Source organism: Schistocerca serialis, chromosome 3 (assembly GCF_023864345.2).
Source record: "Schistocerca serialis cubense isolate TAMUIC-IGC-003099 chromosome 3, iqSchSeri2.2, whole genome shotgun sequence".
Classification (NCBI taxonomy): Eukaryota; Metazoa; Arthropoda; class Insecta; order Orthoptera; family Acrididae; genus Schistocerca; species Schistocerca serialis.
The window spans coordinates 839,710,424-839,737,932 of NC_064640.1; the positions used below are offsets into that span (position 1 = coordinate 839,710,424).

Sequence of the window (27,509 nt, forward strand, 5' to 3'; positions counted from 1 at the left end):
TCTGGTGACAAACAGACCCAAACTATTTGAAACAGTTAACGCAGAACAGGGAATCAGTGATCATAAAGCGGTCACTGCATCGATGATTTCAGCCGTAAATAGAAATATCAAAAAAGGTAGGAAGATTTTTCTGTTTAGCAAAAGTGACAAAAAGCAGATTACAGAGTACCTGACGGCTCAACACAAAAGTTTTGTCTTAAGTACAGATAGCGTTGAGGATCAGTGGACAAAGTTCAAAACCATCGTACAATATGCGTTAAATGAGTATGTGCCAAGCAAGATCGTAAGAGATGGAAAAGAGCCACCGTGGTACAACAACCGAGTTAGAAAACTACTGCGGAAGCAAAGGGAACTTCACAGCAAACATAAGCATAGCCAAAGCCTTGCAGACAAACAAAAATTACGCGAAGCGAAATGTAGTGTGAGGAGGGCTATGCGAGAGGCGTTCCAATGAATTCGAAAGTAAAGTTCTATGTACTGAATTGGCAGAAAATCCTAAGAAATTTTGCTCTAATGTCAAAGCGGTAGGTGGATCAAAACAAAATGTCCAGACACTCTGTGACCAAAATGGTACTGAAACAGAGGATGACAGACTAAAGGCCGAAATACTAAATGTCTTTTTCCAAAGCTGTTTCACAGAGGAAGACTGCACTCTAGTTCCTTCTCTAGATTGTCGCACAGATGACAAAATGGTAGATATCGAAATAGACGACAGAGGGATAGAGAAACAATTAAAATCGCTCAAAAGAGGAAAGGCTGCTGGACCTGATGGGATACCAGTTCGATTTTACACAGAGTACGCGAAGGAACTTGCCCCCCTTCTTGCAGCGGTGTACCGTAGGTCTCTAGAAGAGCGTAGCATTCCAAAAGATCGAAAAAGGGCACAGGTCATCCCCATTTTCAAGAAGGGACGTCGAACAGATGAGCAGAACTATAGACCTATATCTCTAACATCGATCAGTTGTAGAATTTTGGAACACTTATTATGTTCGAGTATAATAACTTTTCTGGAGACTAGAAATCTACTCTGTAGGAATCAGTACGGGTTTCGAAAAAGACGGTCGTGTGAAACCCAGCTCGCGCTATTCGTCCACAAGACTCGGAGGGCCATAGACACGGGTTCCCAGGTAGATGCCGTGTTTCTTGACTTCCGCAAGGCGTTCGATACATTTCCCCACAGTCGTTTAATGAACAAAGTAAGAGCATATGGACTATCAGACCAATTGTGTGATTGGATTGAAGACTTCCTAGATAACAGAACGCAGCATGTCATTCTCAATGGAGAGAAGTCTTCCGAAGTAAGAGTGATTTCAGGTGTGCCGCAGGGGAGTGTCATAGGACCGTTGCTATTCACAATATACATAAATGAGCTTGTGGATGACATCGGAAGTTCACTGAGGCTTTTTGCGGATGATGCTGTGGTATATCGAGAGGTTGTAACAATGGAAAATTGTACTGAAATGCAGGAGGATCTGCAGCGAATTGACGCATGGTGCAGGGAATGGCAATTGAATCTCAATGTAGACAAGTGTAACGTGCTGCGAATACATAGAAAGATAGATCCCTTATCATTTAGCTACAAAATAGCAGGTCAGCAACTGTAAGCAGTTAATTCCATAAATTATCTGGGAGTACACATTAGGAGTGATTTAAAATGGAATGATCATATAAAGTTGATCGTCGGTAAAGCAGATGCCAGACTGAGATTCACTGGAAGAATCCTAAACAATCCGAAAACAAAGGAAGTAGGTTACAGTACGCTTGTTCGCCCACTGCTTGAATACTGCTCAGCAGTGTGGGATCCGTACCAGATATGGTCAATAGAGAAGATCGAACGGAGAGCAGCGCACTTCGTTACAGGATCATTTAGTAATCCCGAAAGTGTTACGGAGATGATAGATAAACTCCAGTGGAAGACTCTGCAGGAGAGACGCTCAGTAGCTCGGTACGGGCTTTTGTTAAAGTTTTGAGAACATACCTTCACCGAAGAGTCAAGCAGTATATTGCTCCCTCCTACGTATATCTCGCGAAGAGACCATGAGGATAAAATCAGACACATTAGAGCCCACACAGAAGCATACCGACAATCCTTCTTTCCACGAACAATACAAGACTGGAATAGAAGGGAGAACCGATAGAGGTACTCAAGGTACCCTCCGCCACACACCGTCAGGTGGCTTGCGGAGTATGGATGTAGATGTAGATGTGGGTACTGGTTTTTTTGGAACATGGGCCATGTTTTAGACACTTACATTTTGAATAATGTACAGGCAGCACAGTCTACAATCCAAAGTGTTGTGATTATGCGAACAGTCAAAGTCATTGCCAACAACTATGACAATGCCTTTTGTCTTCCACCAAAGAGGAAATCTTTTCTGGGCAGATAAAAGCTTTCCAATGTGGGCACTTCAAAAAGATTACAGTAAATCTCTCAAGAAATGTACAGAAGGGCATTTCACACACTAGGAGCCTTGATTCGTATATTGACAGACAAAACCACCTTCGTAACTCTTAATGGCCTCTGTGAGCTCAAAGTTAATTTATTTGAACTGTGTAGTGCTGCAGCCACCTTTGAATGTATGATGGACAACCTGCTTCATCACCTTAAATGGACAATAGATCAGAGATTTTGTTTTTTCGATGGCACCTAAGAATGGGGTCCAAGTGTTTTCAGACTGCAAGTCTCCATCTGAATCCAAAAAAGTGCCTCTTTGGCACCCAAGAAATAGAAACATTGGGGCACTTAGTGAACAGTGATGGAGTCCATCCCAATCCAGAAAATAAGAGCAATCAAATTTTTTGTCTTCACGACACATTAGTGATGATGTGAGGAGTTTTCTCAGAATGAGCTCGTGTTAATGGTGACTCCCAAAGGACTTCTGTACCAGGAGGTGCCCCTTACAAGAACTACTGCGAGTTTTTCTGGCTCGCTCTAACTTCCTAATCATCAGGACTTCCAACATTACTTTTCTCAAAGACTCCTAAACAGTTGTAGAACATAATAAAAGATGAAAGATTTAATTTGAAGGCCAGCGGAACATAGGTATGTTTAAAATGCACATCCACCATGTTTTTTAGGGCCATATATGCTCACATTGCAAAACCAAATCTAGCTTTTTTATGTGGTTTACAACATTGTTTTTCTAATGAATGTGGTTTGCAAGACCATGTGGGTGCATAAAACTTATTAAAGTATCCTTCTGCTTAGTAGAAGTCTCACAGATATTCCCAATCCACCACTCTTTCATAAATGAATGCAGCATTTGTCCTGGCTGGAGGTCTGATTTTAATATATCTCCTTCACTACTGTCACTAATTTTTGCCAGTTAAGTTTTCAGTTTCTTCCCTGCCAACAACAGATTTATGTCATTAATGTCCTTTTGCAGAAGCAAAACAGATCAGACGTCCAGCAAGGACAATATGCTGCATGCATTAATGAAAGAGTGGTGGACTGGAAATATCTGTGAGACTTCTGCTTAGCAGAAGGATGCTTTAATCAGACGTATGCACTCACATGGCCAAGTAAACTCATTTTATTGGCTATCAAGGAGTGACAAGTCCTGGGTTCCGTAACAGCACATTATTGCAGTTATTCCAGCATCCTCAGTGACATTGTCTAGCTGGCAGCATAGTTTTCCTCATGACATTCTACAATAAATTAATGAAACTTGCAAAACATTCAAGTACCTATTGCAATGGTGTATGGTGGTTTTCTCACTTTAAAAGAAATCAGTTGTGGTTAAGTCACCATGGATCATAGCAACACATTTACACAATTTTTCATCAGTTCACATAAATGGCAAACTATGTAAACACATAATCTGTTTTATTTTAAACTGGAATGAAACTAGCATGTCAATAACATTTCACAATAAAAAGACATACTCGAAATTCTGTCTAACTTCAATCCTTTCCAAAAAGTATCAGGAAGTGCGCTATGAACCTACCTAAATATTACGCATTATGACAGTTTATATGATGTGTGTTGCAGATTTTATGCAACAAGTTTACCACTACTATGTCCAGTGCCTTGGTAACAAACAATAAGATTTTACAGTTTATAACTAGTTTGATTCTGTAGTTACCATAGCAGAAAAACAGGCTGAAATATGTCATGATGAGTCGTGAAAAGTCACCCTTTTTTCAAGTTGTTCTGACTATCTCACCTCCCAGCCATCAGGACTTTCAATATTACTTTCCCCAGAGACTACTGAACAGCTGTAGAACATAATAAAATATGTCAGATTTAATTTCAAGGCTAGCAGAAAATGGGCATATTTTAAATGCACATCCACCATGGATTTTTCTTTTAATATATATATCATCATCATTTAAGACTGATTATGCCTTTCAGCGTTCAGTCTGGAGCACAGTCCCCTTATAAAATTCCCCCATGATCTCCTATTCAGTGCTTACATTGGTGCCTCTTCTGATGTTAAGCCTATTACTTCAAAATCATTCTTAACCGAATCCATGTACCTTCTCCTTGGTCTACCCTGACTCCTCCTACCCTCTAACGCTGAACCCACAAGTCTCTTGGGTAACCTTGCTTCTCCCATGCATGTAAGATGACCCCACCACTAAGCCTGTTCACCGTGACTCCTACATCTACAGAGTTCATTCCCAGTTTTTCTTTGATTTCCTCATTGTGGACACCCTCCTGCCATTTCTCCCATCTACTAGTACCTGCAATCATCCTAACTACTTTCATATCCGTAACCTCAACCTTATTGATAAGGTAACCTGAATCCACCCAGCTTTCGCTCCCATACAACAAAGTTGCTCGAAAGATTCAACGGTGCACAGATAACTTAGTCTTGGTACTGACTTCCTTCTTGCAGAATAGAGTAGATCGTATCTGAGCGCTCACTGCTTTAGCTTTGCTACATCTCGCTTCCAGTTCTTTCACTATATTGCAATCCTGTGAGAATATGCATCCTAAGTACTTGAAACCGTCCACTTGTTCTAACCTTGTTCCTCCTATTTGGCACTCAATCCGTTTATATCTCTTTCCCACAGACATTACTCTAGTTTTGGAGATGCTAATCTTCATACCATAGTCCTTACATTTCTGATCTAGCTCTGAAATATTACTTTGCAAACTTTCAATCGGATCTGCCATCACAACTAAGTCATCCGCATATGCGAGACTGCTTATTTTGTGTTCACATATCTTAATCTCACCCAGCCTGTCTATTGTTTTCAACATATGATCCATAAATAATATGAACAACAGTGGAGACGGGTTGCAGCCTTGACTTACCCCTGAAACTACTCTGAACCATGAACTCAATTTACCATCAAGTCTAACTGCTGCCTGACTATCTATGTAAAGACCTTTAATTGCTTGCAAAAGTTTGCCTCCTATTCCATAATCTTGTGGAACAAACAATAACTTCCTCTTAGGAAACCGGTCAAATGCCTTTTCTAGATCTATAAAGCATAGATACAATTCCCTGTTCCAATCTTAACACTTCTCCATTATTTGCCGTAAGCTAAAGATCTGGTCCTGACAACCTCTAAGAGGCCTAAACCCACACTGATTTTCATGTAATTTGTCCTCAACTCATACTCACACTTTCCTTTCAACAATACCTGAGAAGATTTTACCCACAACTCTGATTAAAGAGATATCTCTATAGTTGTTACAATCTTTTCTGTTTCCATGTTTAAAGAGTGGTGTGATTACTGCTTTCGTCCAGTCTGATGGAACCTGTCCCAACTCCCACGCCATTTCAATTATCCTGTGTAGCCATTCAAGACCTGACATTCCACTGTATTTGATGAGTTCCAACTTAATTTCATCCACCCCAGCCACTTTATTGCACTGCAATCTACTGACCATTTTCTCCACTTCCTCAAATGTGATCCTATTTCCATCAGCATTCCTATCCCATTGTACAACGAAATCTGAAACATTACTGATCGTATTTTCACCTACATTGAGCAACTCTTCAAAATATTCCCTCCATCTGCCCAAGGCATCAACAGGACTCATCAGCAGTTTTCCTGACCTGTCCAAAATACTTGTCATTTCCTTCTTACCTCCCTTTCGAAGACTGCTAATAACACTCCAGAATGGTTTTCCAGTAGCTTGATCCAAAGTCTCCAACCTGTTTCCAAAGTCTTCTCAAGATTTCTTCTTGGATGCTGCAATTATCTATTTGGCTTTGTTTCTTTCTTCAATATAACTTTTTCTGTTTGGCTAGTATGTAGCCATTTTTGATACGCCTTCTTTTTCCTTTTATAGGCTGCCTTGACTGTGTCATTCCACCAAGCTGTTTGCTTCATCCTACTTTTACACACTACTGTTCCAAGACATTCTTTAGCCACTTCTAGTACTGTGTGCCTGTACCTCATCCATTCCTTTTCCAATGACTGTAATTGACTACATCCAACTAACTGGTACCTTTCTGAGATCACTGTTATGTACATGTGCCCGATTTCCTTATCCTGAAGTTTCTCCACTCTTATCCTCCTACATATGGACCTGACCTCCTGCACTTTCAGCCTCACAATACCAATTTCACTGCCGATTAAATAGTGATCAGTGTCATCAAAGAATCCCCTGAATACACATGTGTCCCTCACAGCCTTCCTGAATTCCTGATCTGTTATTATATAGTCACTGACAGATCTGGTTCCCCTGCCTTCCCAAGTATACCGGTGAATGTTGTTATGTTTAAAAAAGGAGTTTGTGATTACTAAGCCCAGACTGGCACAGAAATCCAAGAGTTGTTTCCCGTTCCAGTTGGCCTACATATCCTCTCCAAATTTACCCGTAACCTTTTCATACCCTTCTGTTCGATTTCCAATCCTGGCATTAAAATCACTCATGAGCAGAACACTGTCCTTGTCCTTTACTCTAACAACTACATCACTGAGTGTGTCATAAAAACTATCCATCTTATCTTGATCTGTCCCTTCACAATGCGAATATACTGACACAATCCTAATTTTCTTGCTAGACACTGTCAAATCTATGCACATCAGTCGTTCGTTTACATACGTTATTGCAACTACGCTGGGTTCCATTTCTTTCCTGATGTAAAGACCTACACCCCATTGTGCTATTCCTGCTTTGACTCCTGACAGGTAGACCTTGTATTCTCCCACTTCCTCTTCTTTCTCACCCCTTACCCGAACGTCTAACAGCTAAAACGTCCAACCCCATCTTACTTGCAGCCTCTGCCAGCTCTACCTTCTTCCCAGAGTAGCCCCCATTGATATTAATAGCTCCCCATCTCATTACCATTTATTAGCCGAGTCGTATCTTAGGAGTCCCTGGTTTGTCAATTAGCGGTGGGACTCCGTCACCTCCAAAGGTCCGAGGCATTTTGCTCTGATTGTTGCCAGCATCATATTTAAAGTACCAGGGAAGCAGGGTGCTAGCCTTACTTGCCCCAGGTCCCACTGAGATTTACCCTTAACGGTTGAGGGACTAACTGGTGGATTTGGTAGTCTTTGCCATCTGAGCACAAAGGTGACCATGACTCAGAATGTGTCTGAGATGCCCAGCCTTATTCCAAAGTAACTAGTATCCCTGACTGTCAGGACCACTTACTTGGCCACTCATACGTTGCCCGTGGTTCATTAACTAGGACATGACAACAGGAATCCACACCATGAACCATATATGCTTGCACTGCAAAACCAAGTCTAGTTTTTAGATGGTTTAGAACATTTTTTTTCTAGTAAAAATGGGCTAAAATATTTGTTTCTGGTGTTTTTACAAAAATTGTCAACTTTGCCCTCAATTTTTAAACTACTGGAAAGCAATAGGGGAGTGAAACTGTGTATTCTAAAACTTTGTACTGCATGCACAGTTTCAGGTTTGTCCTGAAATTACTCCCAGAGATATAAAAAGCTGAACTTCACATTTTTCTCAAGTGTCTCATTTTTTTGGCTGTCTCAACTTCACATTAGCCATATGATAACTGATCAAGAAACTTTTTTTATTATTTCTGTTAAAAGAGCTCAAAAATTTTACAAGATGCCCTAGTTTTGTTTCTTTCAAGAAAATATTGCCACATATATTATGTTTCAAATTTGTTGATAATTCAAGGATGCACTTGTGACAGCCGCACTATGGAGTCAAACAACTGACTATCTCAATGTATTATAGTGATGAAATTGAAACTTTAGCAATGTTCATTGGGAACATCTGCAAATGTTCACACAAAATTTCAGCAAAATTCATTATGTTTATGAGGGAACTTTTTCCCAAATTAGACCATTTGGCATGGAATTGCCCAGATGACAGAATATCCATAGCACTTCCACTGGATCATCAAGTTAGGGTGTCTCGATTAAGCATAAGCGGCACCAGGAGAACAAGTCGTGCCACAGAATCATTGTCTCTTACTGGTGGGGATGGAACAACGTCAATGAAGATTGGTTTAGAGCCTAATGGCACGAGGAGATCTGGCACATCCGGGGTCACTGGAGCAGCCTTCTCCCAAGATTTCTTCTTCATCTTCTTCATAATTTCTGGTAGTCGAGAATTTTGTGAAGGCTTATCTACTGTAGGTGTCTGAACGGGTGAAGAGGGGCAGTCCTGGGACCCAAAGTACAGCACTGCATCAGTCACTGGCTTGTGTCATGTTGCTGATCTGTGTCTTTCAGGAGAGAGGGTTCCCAAAATAGAGTAACACCCAGTCCCCAGGCAGAGAAAATCCCCAACCCGGCCGAGAATCAGACCCGGGACCCGATGATCCAGAGGCAGCAAGTTTTTGGAGAGGGTCTGCCCTGTGATTTGCTCGAGGCAGAACCTCTCCAGAAACAACTCTATTTGTAAGCAAACATGGACAGAAGAGCTTGAACCTCAAGATGATGATAACTGACTGCATTCAGGTGTCATGGACTCGGGAAGTTCCAGAACCAGTGACCTAAACGAAATGGAAATTATGTTTTGTTTTACAGAAATTACATCAATTTTGAACAACAAATGACACGAAATCCACCTCGACTGAGACCTACACTACTCTCACAGTAATGAGATGCATCCACGAAGGTCACCTGGGCTGAGACCTACACTGGTCTCATAGTAATGAGATACATCAGGAAGCCCCGCTCCCCCACCTCGCCCATCGTTTCACACTAACAACTATTTCTCCTCAGCAAACAGAGAGGTGGTGGGAGAGAGAAGAGTGAGAAAGGAATAAGAGCACAGAGAATTTACATCTCACTAACAGAAAACATACCGTGTGTTTCCAAACCCTATCGCAGTTTTTGAACATTTTCCTGCTTGACCATTTATGAAATTTTATGTGAGCATTCACGCATTTCTCCAATGAACATAGGTAAAGTTTAATGATGGTGGAAGCAATATTAGCCAATATATAGTCATTTTTCCAACTCCACGCACAACTGGGCACAGAACAAGCATGAATCTCTGGTGATTTTGAGCTGTTATATCTTGGGCAATATTTTGCTGAAAGAAATGAAATTTTGCCATATTGTACAACTCTATGCATTCTCTTAAGAGTTGGGTATATCTGACACTTCTTTTACAAATACAGTTTTCTACTAAAGCTTCAAAACTGGTTTGAATCAAAACAACATGTATTAACACCCCCCACCCCTCCCGCCACCCCCCACCCGCCATAACAGTAGGTTTAATTTCCAGCCTGGGATAATAGTACTACATAAATTGAAAAATCGAACTGTGAATCAAGTTTTAACTTTGGCTTCTTATATAGCGTTGATTAAAGGCATGATAAACATGAAACTTTAGACACAACAACTTAGGAATGTAAAGTTTCCTAATATAAAATGCCACTCATGCACTGCTTTCCAAATTTACACATAATCAGTCCAAATCTTATTCCTCTAGAAATAGATCTCATTCAATTTGGTTTTACATTTTTTTTTATAAGGAATAGACTGCCACTTGTGTGTGTATTTTGGTATGTTTCCTGTGTACAGTTTATATTTTTGTATATTTCCTGTGTACAATCTAGACTTCGACTTTCATGCCACTATCCAGTACAATGATCACAGACCATTAACATTTTTCTGTGTACTGTGCAGAATGATATAATATTTAACATCTCATCTTTTTGCATGCATTTTCAATGTACTGTATTCAGCAACAATATCAATCGTCAACCTTTTAAATTCAAACACTGACTCATGAAGAATATGCTTGGTCACAATCAAGGAAACATTGCTCATTTCTGGCTAGTGAACTCTTATTGGCTTGTCAAGGCACTCAATGGCCAGTGCAACCACCACACCACACTAATACACATTAAATGAACTAGCTTACTGAATGTGTGGAGAGCTGAAGTGGCCCTTCAGCGACGGGAGTGCTGGTAAGGGTTAAAGCATTTTGTCAAGTGCTGGAAACATACTTTTCGCACATATGACGTACTATGAGAGATTTTGGATGGAAATGGAACAAGGGTTTTGTGACAGCACATTTTGAAGGCTTTCGTGTTCAAATCTGACATGATACAGTTTCAAGAACTACATATGCTACTCATGCATATACTTTGCACCACACTCTGTAGATTGTAAAGATTGGCAGCAGAGATAGATGGCATGAAGTGAAACTGTAGCACCTGAGTTTTCTTTCATATTTACATTTTATACAGTGTACAGAAATTCACCGAGCTCGTAACGTCAATTAGGGAAATAAACTCATTTTTTCATGTCTCTGTTTCTCTTATCATGGCTAAAATAACACTTTAACAATGGTGAACATATAAAGTGTGGCTTGTAAGAAAAGCATTAAATAGTAACAGGAATAGTAACAGGAATGGTGACAAAGTATGTCATTAAGCAGATGTCTGCATTTACACTCATGGTTTAAACACTTAGCTGCTGTGATGTTTTTGGGTTAATTCCACATGTTCATCAATTTTTGCTTTTTCCTGGGTGAGCACAAAGGACGATCTCTCAAAAACACATGTTTTGAATGTATAATGTGTGGTCCTAGCACGTCAGAAAACAGCTCGATTAACTTGTACCCAGATACCAATTTCAGTTTCTTTGGCGAGTTTCTACTTGCTGTTACACATCTGTGATTTTTTAAGAACTGATGAAATTCATTACCACAAATTATTGTATAAACATTGTATTGCAAATTTAATTTCCTGCACTTACACAGATTTAAACGAAGTATTGGAAAGGACTACGATTTTTAATTATATATGCCAAGTACATATGTTTTTGCTTATATTTTGGGGATTTTTAATACTGTCTTCGATTCTGCATTTTCCTCACTTTTGCGTTTTTTAAGTCTGGACCTCACGCAAAAGTAAAAAGGGGGATTCACAGTACTTAGCATTGGATAATAAAATCCATTTTGTTTTGTGGTTCGCACTATGGCCTTTCTAATGATCCCAGTTTGGATAGGTTTACAGAACAAAGTTTTTTGCAAAATCAGATCAAAAATACAGCACTTCTTACCTTTTCTCAAATCCTTCAACTTTTCACTTAATTTATTCAGTAGTGGAAAGTGGTATATAAATGAAACTTAATATTTGAGAACCTGATAGTGTTAGGTTACTACACATCATGTTTCATGATCATCGTAACTTTAGTCCCCAAGATATAAGAAGTCAAACTTTGATTTTTTTTGGGCACCGATTTTTTCAGGCAATTTTTCCTACAAGTTTCTGGCAGCATATCCCTCAACATTCTTTTCATTATTATTTTTAAGAGAATGCACCATGTTGGACAAGATGTCTAAATTTCATTTCTTTCAACAAACTATTGCCCAATACACAATAGCTCAAAATCACCAGAAATTCGTGCTCGCTACGAGCAAAGTCATGCATGGAGTCCAACAAATGACTGTAACTCAGCAAGTGTCGCTTCAACGAATGTTACACTTAACCAATGTTCACTGGGGACTCTTGCGAATGATCACATAAAACTTCAACGAAATCTGAGACAGTCAGGCAGGGATGTCTAGGTGAATCGACACAGAATGACCCAGCTATGTGATATAGGGACAAAGAATTCTAAAACAAAAGTGAATCAAAAAGTACAACTGAAAACAACAAAATTATGTTACATGTTGTTTACTCGTGACTGAGGGAACATTACAAGTACAACACGTGTATATTGAAATAAATGAATGTTAATTGTGTTTTAAAGTAAGACAATATGTTAGAAAGTTCCAACTCCGTCAACACCAGTGTAAAATCTCACAAAATGCAATCAATCTGAGTGACAATTAAAACAACACTGCATATATTGTTAATAAGGGTATGCAACATCACCATCAGTCTACTTGTGGAATGTTAACAAACTGCACTTTGAAATTCTCTAGTGTTCGTGGAGTATGCGAGTATGCATAAAGTCATCCAAAAACTAATAGTATCCTTGCCTCCTAATGCTCATATAATTTGTGTGTGGGAAGACACTACTGGTCACTTCATTCTTCAAATAATGTTCTCCTCAAAGTCTCATTTAAGCCTACATACTCTGGCACACAACATCAAGCATATCATAGAAGCAGCAGCAATGGGGATTAACTTGCTCATATGATAAGCTACAGCCACACACAGTTACCTTACAACACAACCTCGCCGTTAACAAAACTGAATTTATTGGCAATGAGAAAAAGAAAGCACTGACATACAGACAGAAAAGGTGACAATGTTAAAGCTGAGAAAGTCAATCCTCTCTCTCTCTCTCTCTCTCTCTCTCTCTCTCTCTCTCTCTCTCTCTCTCTCTCTTTCGCTTTAGGACACAAAATTGCTAAGGTCATAAGCACTCGTATCATGACATAAGAGAAACATGTAATAAATAAAAACCTAAGGAGAAAAAGAAAAAAAAACAATCAAGCAACTTTAAAAGGCAAGCAGCTAAGGACAAGGATGTCCCTTGCGAAAATTTCTTGAAACATATGACAAACTTGACAGTAAACATAGACGTAAACACAAACAGTTAATAAATGGGCACTGGATCAGAAAGTGACTTACCGTGAAGGGTTGAGAGCAGTAGGTGCAGAGTGGGACAGGGTCACCACTTAATAAATGCCGGTGACTACAGCAACAATGTCCTATATCCAGCCGGGCTAAAATGATCTCATGGCGTGAGGACCATGAGGAAATCAACCATGCTATTCAGGAGATTTAACATCCTGGAGTTTTTGCTCCTGGAGAGAAGACCATTGGGCACTCCAACATGATACTACATGCCAACAAATAGTGAGACTAAGATCATTTGAGGGAAAAGAGTTATTAGCAGACCGAGAGAGGAGAGCTCCAGCCTTTGCAGCAGCATCAGCAGCCACGTTCCCTGACACACCAACATGACCAGGAACCCATATGCACACAACGTTGGCTCCCCCCACACTAAGCGATTTGAGGCATTCTTAGCTCAACTGTACTAAAGGGCAGACTGAGTAGAGCATGAGAAGAGTCTGAAGAGAACTGAGAGAATCTGAGCAGATGACACAATTTGGAAGACAGACGTAATGGGTGGCCTGATAAGGGGTGTAGAGCTCCACAGTAAAAATTGAGCACTGGTCAAGAAGCCAATACTGGAAAAGATCATCTCCAAGTACAAAGGCCCAATTAATGCCATGGTTGGTCTTGGAACCATCGGTGTAGACAAAGACACAGTCCCAAACACTGTGCGAAGTGTGAGAAACTCGTTGCAATCCACCAGGATAGGGGTAGTGTCCTCAGGAAGTGAATGGAGTCCAAAATGAACATCTTCCTCGGTACGAAGCCAGTGCAGTGAAGAGCTCGCATCCAAGGGGAGTATGACATGGAGAGTAAAGCAAAGCTGTTGAAGCAATACAATTCGAACTCCGGGAGGCAACAGAGAAGACGGGTGCAGCCCGTACTTGCAGTCATCGAAATCGCCAAAAAAGGGCGCTTAGGATGGGTGACCAGGCATAGAAGACAGAGGACTCACAGAACAACTGACAACATCCTGCCAGAAGGACAATGGTAGGTCAGCAGCCTCAGCATAAAGAATCTCAACAGGATTAGGACAAAAGGCACTGGTGGCTAAACGTATCCTGCAATGGTGGATGGCGTCAAGACAACGTAAGATAGATTGACATGCAGATTAATATACGATACATCCATAATCCAGTTCTGAATGGACAAGGGATTGCTTTAACCAGATGAGGATGGTCTGATCCACTCCCCACGAGGTACCACATACAACATGTAGAACACTGAGGGAGCGGGTACAACGAGCTGCCAGGTAAGAGATGTGGGAAGACCAACAGAGTTTACTATCAAACGTGAGTCCCAAGAATTTAACTGTGTCAACATACAGAAGAAGGAATGAGTTGAGATGTAAGGACACGGAAGGAAACTCTTGGCACTTCCATAAGCTCATATTGTCTTGTCAGCAGAAAAGCGGAAGCCATTGTTGATGCTGCACGAGTCAAGATGATCAAGACATCGCTGAAGACACCACTCAAGCAGACAGGTTCACTGAGGGCTGCAATAGATCACAAAATCATCAACGAAGATAGAGACCGAGATACTGGGTGGGAGACAATCCATAATGGGGTAAATGGCAAATAAGACGACGAGGCAAACCATTCTCTTGAATACAAGTGTCCGACAGAGCCAGGCCAACACATACCTTAAAGATACGGTCTTTTAAAAATTCCCAGATAAAAAGGTGCAGGTGACCCTGGAAGCCCCACTAGTACATAATACGGAGGACACTTGTTCTCCAGCAGGTGTCATACGCCTTCTCCAAGTCAAAAAACACAGCCACAGTTTGGCACTTCTGCAAAAAATTTTTCATAATATGAGTTGACAAGGTGACAAGATGATCAGCTGCAGAGCGGTGCCTACGGGATCCATATTGGGCGTTAGTGAGGAGATTCCGAGACTTGAGGCACCGCGACAGCCTGCTATCACCTTGCAGCTGTTACTAGTGAGGGAAATTGGGCAGTAGCTGAAAAGGAGGTGTTCTTTGTTACCAGGCTCAGTTATGGGAACAACAATGGCCTCATACTCACGACTGGGAAATGTGTCATCTGTCCAAATGTGGTTGTATGTATGGACGAGAAAGCGTAAGCCCTCAGGAGATAGGCGTTGCAACATCAGACTGTGAACACCGTCCGTTCCTGCAGTGAGTAACCTGGACAAAGACAGTATGTTTAACCTCCCTGATAGTAAAAGCAGTATTTTAACATTCACAATTCTCAGAGGAAAAAGATATCGTTCTCACCTCCGCTGCCCATTTCAGAGGCAGCAAGGCAGGATGGTAGTGAGTAGAACTCAAAATGTCTGCAAAGTATCAGCCCAAGGTGGTGGAGATATCAAGAGTGTCTGTAACAACATTGTTCACTATGGTCAGACCAGAAGTGGGGAACGAAAGCCGACAGAGATTACCCCAGACAACAGAAGATGGAGTAAAACTGTTAAAATCCATTTGAAAAGAAAGGCAACTAACTTCTTTGGTATCCCTAAAATTGCAATGACACTGCCCACATAGCTGCTTATAACAGATACAGTCCGTCATCATGGGATAGCATTTAAGAATGTGGACAGGTCATCTCTGGGCACAGACTGCATTGTGGTATGCTTCAGTCCACCAGAAGAAGGGGGCATATCGTGGAGATGAAGAGGTGCGAGGTATGGAACACACTGCGACAGTAAGGATAACGTTTGTAAGGTATTCTACCTGGTAATCAATGCAGGAGAAATGGCGTTCGTCGAAAGTGGCCAGTGAGGAGTAGAGCTGCCAGTCAGCTTTGGAAAGCTGCCAGTTGGTTGGACACACAGATGGGACAGGAATTAGCAAACAAATGACACAGGAGAAATGTTCACTTGAGTGTGCGTCGGAACGGACCACTCGAGATGAAAAGCAAGCTGGGCAATACAGATTGAAAGATCCAAGTGGGAAAAGGAGTGCACGGAATCGGAAAGAAATGCGGGCGTACCCATGTTCTAACAGATTAGACTGAGCTAGCTAAAGAAATCTATTAGGAGAGATGGTGTGGAACCCCCAAAGGGGATGGCGTGCAATGAAGTCACCGAGCAGCAAAAGGGAGGAGGAAACTGGGCAATAAAATGCAAAATGTATGCCCTGGTGTCAGCAGAATATGAGGGCGAGAACCCGGAAAGGGAAAGATGAACAGCAACAGCTCGAAGCTGTGTGTGCAAGGAAAAAGTGTGACTACAGACATCTTGAATGAGCAGCACGACCCCCCAATGAGCTGGAGTCCCCACCTCAGCAGGAAGGTCAAAATCGACTGAAGCGAAGTGTGGGAGGTGAAAGCTATCACGAGGGGACAATTTTGTTTCACGAGGCAGGAAACAACTGGACAGTATAATCAGAAGAGGAGCTGTAATTCAACCCTGTTGGATCCAATGCCGTGAAAGTTCCATTGGAGAATAACCGTATCAGGTGACAAACAGGAGATGTGTCAAATAAGGAGGTAGTTAGTGCATAGGTTGCCAGGTGCCAGAATTTGAACGTGCACAATGTCCAGGTTCAGAGGCTGAAGGAGCCTGTTCCAATAGTTTGACAGAGGTGTCAGTATTCGCCTTCAACTGGCCAGCAGACTGGTTGTTGGCAGTTCGTCCTGGTGAAATGGAGATCGACAGGTGAGGATGACGTGGTGGCACCATTGAAGAACACCCAGGTGGAGAAGTGGAAGATCTTTTGCCTTTATCTGACTGCTTAGAACCCTGGTGTTTCTCGGGTGCAGACCCAGATGTTGGCTGGCTGGACATGTGCTGAAAGTCATTACAGTACTCTTTCTTGGATTTCCATGCTTCTGTTTGCAAGGCATGCAATTTCACTAGCAAAAGTGAAGGTTTGTTCATACGGTGTGCATTCATAGCAGAAGATGAGGATGTGACATCGGAACTGGACAATTTCACAACCGTAGCACTGAACTAGAAGTTACAAGTCTGCACAGTCAAGTCCTTCATTAGGTTGGAGTGTAGCGACAACTGTACTATAATTTCCAGACGTGGTGTACAAGGTTTGCAGCTAGCCATTTTCCGAGCAATGTGAGTAGGAATCTCATCCTTTTCTGGATTTCCTGAACAGTTCTCTCATTGGGGTAGATTGGACAGTCACTTAGGAAGTACTATGATCACTGTTGCCATTGATACAGTGAGAGGAAGGACCCCTACCACAGATTATGCATTTGGCTGCATTTTTAAAGATTCAAGGGTGTGGTTGTAGTGCTGACATTTATAGCAACATGTAGGATTTGGGATATATGGTCTGACAGCAACAGCTTTGTAGCCAGTCATAATTTTTGATGGAAGTACCACACAGTCAAATATGAGGTATAGAGTGCAGGTTGGCACGAATTCTGTACCAACCCTTTTCATGACTCAGTGAACTTCAGCCACTCCTACTCAGCGAGATAGGCTGATATTTCAGCCTCGGCCAGCCCATCAAGCAGCCCAGTGTATATTACATCACGGGAATGTGGTGGGTCTCTACTTTAACAGGACAGTTGTTGAGAAGAGTTGCATTACACACTATCTGTGCCTGAAGAGCACTATCCATCTTCAAAAGCAATGTCCCATTATGCAATGAGAGCAGGACTTCACAGTACCGGCATGGCACCTACACCCTCCTGAACAACAAATGGATTAACTGTCATGAAATTGCGACTACCTTCCAGGCGTGACACCATGAACTATCAGGATGCAGCCAGGAGGGGCGTCGACTTTTTCCATCTCAACCTATTTAAGTTTTTGTGGTGAATTCATGGCAGAGAAATCCCTCACTATTGCCAGCATCTTCGATGGTGTGCTCCTTCCTTCTGGAGTACGTACGAGCACCACTTATCGACCCGGGGCTGGAAATTGTGTGTTACCCAGTCACCTTTTACGTCTCAAACGTGGGGGCCAGCCTTCAGGAATGCACAAGGAGGAATAATAATAAATAATAATAATAATACAACTTTGAACATGGCTGACGTTTGCAGCAACCATATACACAAATTTGAAAAATACATAAGAATCAGCCAACCAGTTGCATAGGTTTTCTATATACCTCGACCAGGTTTCGTCACCTCTAAGGGTCTGAAGTCTGATGAAGCCACCCTTAGAGGTGACAAAACCTGGTCAAGGTATATAGAAAACCTATGCAACCAGTTGGCTGATTTTTACATATTTTTCAAAAAATAATAAGACGAAGAAGAAGAAGAAGAAGAAGAAGATAATGAAAAAATGGAATAAGAGATACCTCAATAACCAAAGCAAAGGAAGGATAAGAAGCAAAGCACATGGAAAGGAAGACGGGCAGACAGTACAAATCCATACACAGTTTTACTGAGAACTTCGGTTTCCCGAAGAAGGCATATCACTCGATCCACAAGGGAGGCGAAAAGAATAGCAGGAGGATAGACAAGCAGCATGGAAAGGGAAGTAGAGCTTCAAAGGCTTGGGCTCTGTGGTATCCAAGCAAGTACCCATCAAAGAGTGGTGAACCCCCACAGGAAGGAGGGAGGGGGTTTGGGGGGGGGGAGTGTCGAGCCTATGTGAATTAGGGCCAAAGGGACACACTGCTGAGGGGAGTGAAATTGACATATTTACCACAAAGAAAAAGCAGCTAAGTGCTCACGATAAATATCCTGTTGATATGAATGAATGTGTCAATACACAGCAAATTCTGTGATGTTACTAGCAGTACAAGAAATTAACTTTGAGCACTTCAGAGATTATATGATACTGCACTGGGCTTCAAAGCTAGCAGAGAAACTCTGTCAAAGGGAGTGCACGCGATCGGGGATGAGGATCTGAGAACGGACTGAATGGTGGTGGTGTTTACAGTGCTCAGTATCCTACGATAAAACCGTTCATCCCAGTGATCCATCATTCAAGGGATGGTAACAATATAAATGTACTCACCATCCATTAAAATAACTACTGTCTGTGTAACAGCACCTAATCGTATTGTGCATTATGTGATCTGATACATGGAGGGGTGTAGGTTCAATGTCACTGTGAAGTAAATTTTGTTTCTCTTCTTTCTTTGTTTTTGCCCTTTTGCCATTCACTTCTCATAACAGTTAATAACTGCCTTCATTACATTGGTTACAGAATAGATGAAAAAGAGATAAAATACAATGGACTTTACACTTGACATGAAGCCAGCGCATAGAAATTTATTTATTGTTACAGTCCACGATTTTTGAAGTGTCACTTGGCCACAGAAACATTGGTAGCACGAACTGCATGAGCCTTGTATGAATGACATCTAGCCACGGCCACATTTAATTTTCAATAAATTTAAGGGGAAAATTACATCATTAACATTCTGCATTATTGTTATTTCATTATTAATATAGCAGCCACAAACCACGTTCCAACTTAAACTCAGCAGTCTTCCCCTTGTTTTCACTCACATCCACTGACGCATTTTGATGCTGACAAAAAATATCATACAACTAGCACTGAACCTAAACCTATGACCAGTACCACGAAAGTCTGACCATATGCACACTCAGCTCTCACACTACTACTGAAATGTGCTATTTCTTAATGGATGGTAGGTAAATTAACCTCATCCAGTTAATGGAGATGATGTGTCTCATACGAAGGTCCACAACTTTACTGTAGGACTTCTGGCACAAACTACATCACCATTCAGTCAGATCTCAAATCCCCAGCCTCGATCTGCAAATGTCTAAGAAAATATGAGGCAAAGGAATTAAATTGGCCAATGGTTTTTATGGATACTGAAGTTTATTCAAATACTGCCTTCCCTTCAAATTTCTCATGCATAAAAATGACAATGGTAGAACACTTGCATGGCCTTCAGTTTGGTTTGCTTGCTCTCTGCAAGTGAATCAAATATTGTCACAATTCAAGGTACATAAAATGAATTATCAGTAGTGGCAGGCAGCCAATATGGACAACACAAGCCATCAAATTCTCATGTAACAGAAAGTGTAAACTTTGATTAAAGTTCCAGCACAATCGAGGGGCAGTTGCAGTAGCTAATTACATGAATTACTGTGAGGTCTTAAGAATAGTAAGTAGAGTGGTTTGCCTAGGAAATAATGAAAATAATATGAAATAAAATCAGTAGATTGAGCACAGGTAACTATCATTTTAGAGAGGTGGTGGTGTGAGGCAGGTTAAGCACATAAAACAGGAGATATATAGAGACACACACACACACACACACACACACACACACACACACACACACCATACACTAGTCTTCACAATTAAATCTTTAATTACCTGTAATTACATTTATAGATGAACTTACTACTTGCACTGATCCACTGCATGGCTCTAGGTACTTCTGCGCCCTGTGCTGTTCCTCCCTCAGTTTTGCATCAGCATACCTCATATAATTTTGAACACCATTTGCCTGGAGGTACTGAGGCGCTTTCATTCGATAAAATGCCTCTGTTGCTTCAATGTAGGCCTTTTCAAAATTTTCTCGGTATATTTGGAGTTTATCCTCAGGATTCGAACAGAGATTAACTGAAGCAAGGAAGCACTGATTAGAATTGTCCTGAATATAAAATAGATTTCGTACTTAAAGTTTTTCAATAAAAATGTTCTAGTTATATAGCTGGACAAGAACTGTGCTTACAATTACATCATGCTGCATTTTATCTTACTGTTATTTCTGCATATAAATTTGTGTTCATTTCTCCAACCTTACATCTGGTACAATTTTGTCCAAGAAAGTCTGTCTTAGGAACACCCAACCTCTATTCCTTTTTAGTATTCACTGCAAACACAACACTATCGCCATGATGGGAGAAAATACGTGTATAAAAGTGTTCAGTGCATAGGAGGGATCATCGAGTGAAATTGTGATTTGGCTGAGGGGAGAAAACATGCTTGGATACCCTAACGGTAAGGGGACTGTTTGAGGAAAGCAGTATATTGAGGTTCATTAAAATGTAAGTTTACATTTTATGTGGTTTCTGCAATAAGTAATGATTCACAAGAAAATCTTCAATTTTCTGTTTCCAATATCTGTTTGATTACTTTAGGTTTCACCAGTGCTAACAAATGGTTCAAATGGCTCTGAGCACTATGGGACTTAACATCTGAGGTTATCAGTCCCTAGACTTAGAACTACTTAAACCTAACTAACCTAAGGACATCACACACAGGATACGAACCTGCGACCGTAGCGGTCGTGCAGTTCCTGACGGAACCGCCTAGAACCGCTCGGCCACAGCGGCCGACCATCATCAGTGCTAACACATCTAAAGAGCGCATAGGGCCTTATCACTTTTTGTCTATTTTTAAGTCCAACAACAGGGTATACTTTAGGTTTCACTGTCTTATATTGCTGCAATTAAAGTCATGTGATGATTGGTCTTACTGTTTGCCATTTCTGCTAGTAAGACTTATAATGTAGTAATTTATTGGTGTCTTGCAAGTACTACTGATAAGTTTAATGTGTGCTGTCACAAGCAGTATTTATCAACAACTGAGTCAATAAGAAATCATTCTTGTTTCACTTCTTTATGATCATTGACTCACACATTTCGAGAAAGTGCCACTTGCTATCCAAGCAATTTAATCAAATTTTTAGTTGTGAATACTTTTGTCGTATCAGTTTGAGGGTAATGTGTTACTGCTTCTGGGAATTCACCATCTCAGTCTTTTATATGACTACACGGCACAGACGTCTTCACTGTTTAAAATAAATTACTGATAAAACACAAGTCGGATCTTACCATACGATTCTCGAACGCCAATAACAAGCTGGGAATCAAAAGCTTCTCCATTTCGTTCTGCATGCACTAATTTCATGGCAGAATCCTGAAGACGTTGTTTAATGTCACAGAATATGCTCTGGTTCCAACTGTCCAGCATTAACTGGAAATAATGTAAAAAGACAACATTAATATATATGCGCAAGCACACATAAAAAAGGGTATTTGGTTATCGTATACTGTAAGGTACAATGAAACCAAGTTATTTAATTAACAAACTCTAATTGAATTTTATATTTTTAATGGGGCATCAGTTCATAATTCAGTGATTTTGAGTTTGCTATTGCTTCAGATATTATATTTGGAACTGCACCAATTGGTGTTAAATACGCATCAGCCTGTCAGTATGCATCCTATAGGATTCTAAAAAACAATACTATTTTTATAGAGGTATCAGTCAACGACTCATCCCCTTTCAAAGGTAGCAGCACTGATGATGCCTCATATCATCTAAAACTTTCCACTTGCACCCCTATATAGCATTACCAGTAGTGTTCACAAGCAAACAATATGCAGCAATTGTTTTGCTGTTGTACAGTGTTATCTTTGTTATCCACACAGTTAAATGTAAAGTGCATTATACATTGGCAGTATTGTTTACCAATTATTTGTAATACAATGAGTAATTCCAAGATTATATCAAAATAATACATCATTTTTAATCTATTCTCAGATAACTGTTCAGCTCAGAATAAGAATAGCAGTCTCAGCAGATTTCTACATCTATATCTATACTCTGCAAACCACTGTGAAGTGCATGACAGAGGGTACATCCTACTGTACCAGTTATTAGAATTTCTTCCCATTCCATTCACGTATGGAGTGTAGGAAAAATGATTGTTTAAATGCCCCCCCCCCCCCCCCGCCCCCATGGGTCGCACAAACCTGTATGGGGGGAGGGGGGACGGGGAGGGGGAGGGGGAAGGAAAGGGACAGGCGGGGGGAGGGGGAGAGAATGGGATGGTGAGGAGGGACGGGTGGGGGGGAAGGGCCAGGGGCGAAAGGGATGGTCGGTTAGTTGGTTGGTTAGTGGGAGCAGACTACAAGGGCCATCGATCCCTTTTGCCACGAACTTTAAACACCCACAAAGAATAAAAACGAACATTGGAGATGACAAGGGACAACACAGGATGGGAAAGACACCAGACAAAAGGAATTAAAATCTCACTGAGTGTGACAGTGGTTCGCCAACCATGAAAACAAAAAGGAAAAGCCAACCACCAAGTGACACACTAAAAACTACAATAGAAAACCGTAGGCCAATGGGCAGGCTCAACACAAAAAAGGGACCAACACTTAGATCAAGTGATAAAAACCCCCTGCACAAATAAAACTCAAAACTAAGTCTGTCATTGCAACATCATCCGATAAAAGTGCAAGAAGCGTATAGGCAGTGCAAATATCTGCCTGAGCGGAGTTAAAAGCGGACAGTCGAACAAAATGTGGACCACCATCAAAGTCGAACCACAACGACAGAGAGGTGGGTTCTCATGGCGCAATAAAAACCCGTGCATCATCCAGGCGTGGCCAATGTGCATCCATACAACAGGGTCCTTGAGACAGACGCGCAACGAGAAGCACCACACACCGGTAGTCTCCTTGACAGCCTGAAGTTTGTTGGGTGAAGGCAGGGTGCGCCATTCATCATCCCAGGTACCAAGGACCTTCTGCCTCAAAACTAACTGAAGATCGCATTTCAAAAGGCCGATCTCCAGGGCCAGTGCACTGACAGCCTGTTTGGCCAGCGTGTCAACACATTCACTTCCTGTGATGCCGACGTGACCCAGGGTCCAAAGATCACAGAGTGGCCACAACGGGCAAGAGTGTGGAGGGACTCCTGGATAGCCATCACCAGACGAGAGTGAGAGAAACACTGGTCAATAGCTCGTAAACTCCTCACGGAGTCACTACAGATAATGAGACTCAGCCGGGCAGGTGCGGATATGCTCTAGGGACAGAGAGATGGCGACCAGCTTGGCAGTGAAAACATTGGAGCCTGCCGGCAATGAGTGTTGTTCATAATGATCCACTATAGTAAGAGCACAACCATCATGACCAGCAACAATCGAACCGTCAGTATAGACCACGTCAGAGCCTTGAAATGCGGCAAGGAGTGAAAGAAAGCGTCAGCGGAGGGCCTCAGGAGGAACTGAGTCCTTCGGACCCTGTGCCAAATCAAGCCAACGGTATGGGTGGGGCACACACCTTAGGGTTAGACATATATAGGCCCGGAAAACAGGTGGGAGAGAGAAAAACTCAAGCCCAGAGAGAAGAGCCCAGATGCGAACCGTGATCATATACCCTGAACGGGGCCGCCAATCTGGAAGATGGATGACCGAATTGGGGTTGGGGAACAGCAGACAGTAATTGAGATGCCCAGGCAAGCTACAAACGCGTGTAGCATAAGCGGCCAGTAATCGTTGGCGCTGGAACCGCAATGGAGGGACACCAGCCTCCACAAGTATGCTGGCGACAGAGCTTGTGCGGAAAGCTCCACTGGTGAGTCGGATCCCACTGTGAAGGATGGGGTCCAGCAACCGCAACACTGAAGGGGATGTTGAACTGTAAGTCATGCTCCCATAATCTAAACGGGACTGAATTAATGCCTGGTACAGCCGTAGAAGGGTAGACTGATCGGCACCCCAGCTGGTGTGACTCAAGCAATGGAAAACGTTAAGATGCCACCAGCATGTTTGTTTAAGCTGCCTAATATGAGGGAGCCTAGTCAACTGGGTATCAAAAACCAATCCCAAAAACAGATGCATCTCCACCACAGAAAGAGGTTCGCCGTCAAGATAAAGCCGTGGCTCAGGATGAACAGTGCGAAGCCGGAAGAAAAGCATAACGTAGGTCTTGGCAGCTGAAAATTGGAAGCTATGTGCTACAGCCCAAGACTGCGTTTTGCGGATAGCAGATAGCGCTCTGCAGCTGCCGTTCAGCAGCTGCAATGCCGGTGGAACTATAGTATAGGCAGAAGTCATCAGCATACAAGGAAGCTGAGACAGATGTTCCCACCGCTGCAGTGAGCCCATTAAATGCAACTAAAAAGAGGCAGACACTCAAAGGAACTATGGGAGGCCACAACTTGCACGCAAAACGAATGAAGCGACAGAAAATTTTGCATGAATATTGGGAGCGGACCCTGAAGACCCCACCCATGAAGCGTGGTGAGGATGTGATGTCGCCATGTCCTATCGTATGCCTTCCGCATGTGAAAAAAGATGGTGGCCAGATGCTGACAGCGGGCAAAGGCTGTACGGATGACAGACTCCAGGCACACCAGATTATCGGTGGTAGAGCAGCCCTTACGGAACCCACGCTGAGACGGAGCCAGAAGGCCCCAAGACTCAAGTAGCCAACTCAACCTCCAGCTCACCATGCGTTCGAGCAACTTGCATATAACGTTGGCGAGGCTGATGGGGTGGTGGCTGTCCACCTCCTGGGGGTTCTTGCCAGGTTTCAACAGGGGATTACGATGCTTTCCCATCATTGTGACAGGAACTCACCCTCAACCCAGATACGGTTGAAAAGGTCTAGGAGGCATCGCTGGCAGTCCACCAAGGGGTGTTTGAGCATCTGACAGTGGATGCGATCTGGCCTGGGATCCGTATCAGGGCAAGTGGATAGTGCACTTTGGAATTCCCACTCACTGAACAGAGCATTGTACGATTCAGGATGGCGCATGTGGAATGAAGGAGTCCAACATTCCAACCACACTTTCACTGAGGGGAAGGCCAGCGAGTAATTCGCACAAGTGGAACTCTGAGCAAAATGCTCCGCTAAGCGGTTTGCAATTATGTCTGAGTCAGTACAAACTGCTCCATTCTGTGAAAGCGCAGGTACGCTGACGGGGGTCTGATAGCCATAGAGGCGCCGAATCTTGGCCCAAACCTGCGATGGAGAGATACAGAGGCCAATGGTGGAGACATACGTTTCCCAGCACTCCTGCTTGCGTCAGCGAATGAGGCGGCTGGCTCGCGCACGGAGCCGTTCAAAGGCGATGACGTGTTCCAACGATGGATGCTGCTTATGAGGGAGGAGGGGGGGAGGGAGGGGGGAATCAAAATCACACAGGGAGACCAAGAGATGGAAGCAGTTTATGATTTTAGATGTGGGATGTTCAATAGCACAGTCATCAGCACCTTTATGAAGAGTCAGTCAGCATGCCAATCTTGGGAAACCCAAGCTGTCCCTATGAGCTAAGTTGTTTATAATGCATTGTAGTCCAGCTGGCTCTCCAGCACTCTACGGATAAGGCCCTAAAGTTACAAAATTTCATAACCCATGCGACACAAGTGTCAGTGAGGATGGCGAGTCAGTTTCCAGCCCAAGCAAATGCCACCCAGGTCAGAGTATAAAACACTGCTGAAATATGCTGAACACGAAATGGCACACTACAAACTTCACACAGGGGTGGATCCTCCCGCAGAAGTAGTAAACGGGTGATACGAATGCAGCGTGCCCGTGTGGTTGATGCAAATGACCGAAGTCTGTTGCCAGCTACATCCAACAATCCAATGTCCCTCCGACACATGATTCTTCTGTCAGATAATGAAATGACTGTGTGCAAGGGGACAGCACATTGACTTACAACACCATTCTGACAAGCTTCTTTGGCTGCTTTGTCGGGTATATCATTTCTGTGTATCCCATTGTGTCCAGGTATCCAGCAAAAAACCAACTCCTTGCCTCCGTGTTGGAGCTGCTGTAAAATGTCATGTAAGAGCTGAGTCAACTGGTCTAGCTGGTACATTTGGTGGACTGTTTGTAGTGCACTGAGCGAGTCAGAAGAGATGAGAAATGTCCCACTGTGATGTGTCTGAATCCAATCCAGGATCGTCATAATGCCATATAACTCAGCATCACAATTTGTAAATTGTTCTGGAAAGTGCTCTTTGAAACCTGTATATGGGAAAAACAGCTAAACAACCAAGGGCATTCCCTTGCTTGGAGCCTTCTGTATAGACGATCAAAAAACTGGTAAATAAGGCGTAAGAATGAAATCTAATAAGTTTAGTTGTACTGCATCAAGCTTAAAATTATTTTGGGCCACCCAAAAGACTCTGTATTCTGAGGTCCGATATACTCAGATCCCCGAAGCAGTCGGTAGACTTATCCCAAAGGGTTTGGTAGCTTGGGGTTAACTCCTGAATACCCATTCAAAGTTAGGGTAGACTGCTGCACTAAATGTCAATGACTAAGGTGATAGATTTTTAGGATCCAGATCTGCAGCAGTGGTTCAGCAGCCTCTGCACACAGACTCTGAACTGGACAGGTGTGAATGCCGTCAAATTGGACAGTGTAGGCATCTTGAACTATAAGAAAAAGAAAAGAGAACTACAAAAAAATAAACCACATTGCTGTAATTTAACTGTGATCTGACAAAAGCCTTATAAAACTGCAGGTGGTGGGACCTGTCCGCTCCCAACTCCTGTTTGCTGATGCATTTCAGAATATTCAATAATTTTAAGCCCTCTGTTCAGAAGCCGGTGTAGGAGCCTGGTGAATTTATAGTCAAATAGTAAACCCAAAAAGTGCACACTGTCCCACCATGGAATCTGTTGGTTAAAGACTGCGACAAACATGGTTAAAGTTGACCTAAGTAGTCTTTCTCAAGTGAGAACCTAAAACCAGTTTTATTGACTCATATTTCCAACCTCCATATGGTCAGCTGACATGGTTTTGTTATCTTAAGATCATCTACAAACAAATGACATTTAACTGGGCTTCTCTCTGCAGAGGAGACACCACTGATAGTGACAGGGAACAGTGCGACAGTAAGTACACTGCCTCGAGGGGACCCTACTTTCCTGAACAAAACAGTCAGACAGGGAATCATCCGTCT

The 27,509-nt window shown here is 42.3% G+C and overlaps 1 protein-coding gene across 4 annotated transcripts in view; it reads right to left on the minus strand.

Annotated features, from left to right (window-relative positions):
* LOC126470897 (cullin-5) overlaps positions 1-27,509 on the minus strand; it is a 242,068-nt gene that overhangs the window by 190,437 nt on the left and 24,122 nt on the right. For all 4 annotated transcript variants that reach the window (XM_050098924.1, XM_050098923.1, XM_050098922.1 and 1 more), the window contains exons 4-5: positions 21,626-21,767; positions 20,188-20,408 (exon numbers count right to left, since the gene is read on the minus strand). In XM_050098924.1, coding sequence (XP_049954881.1) covers positions 20,188-20,408; positions 21,626-21,767 — 363 coding nt within the window. The remainder of the gene's footprint in view (positions 1-20,187; positions 20,409-21,625; positions 21,768-27,509) is intronic.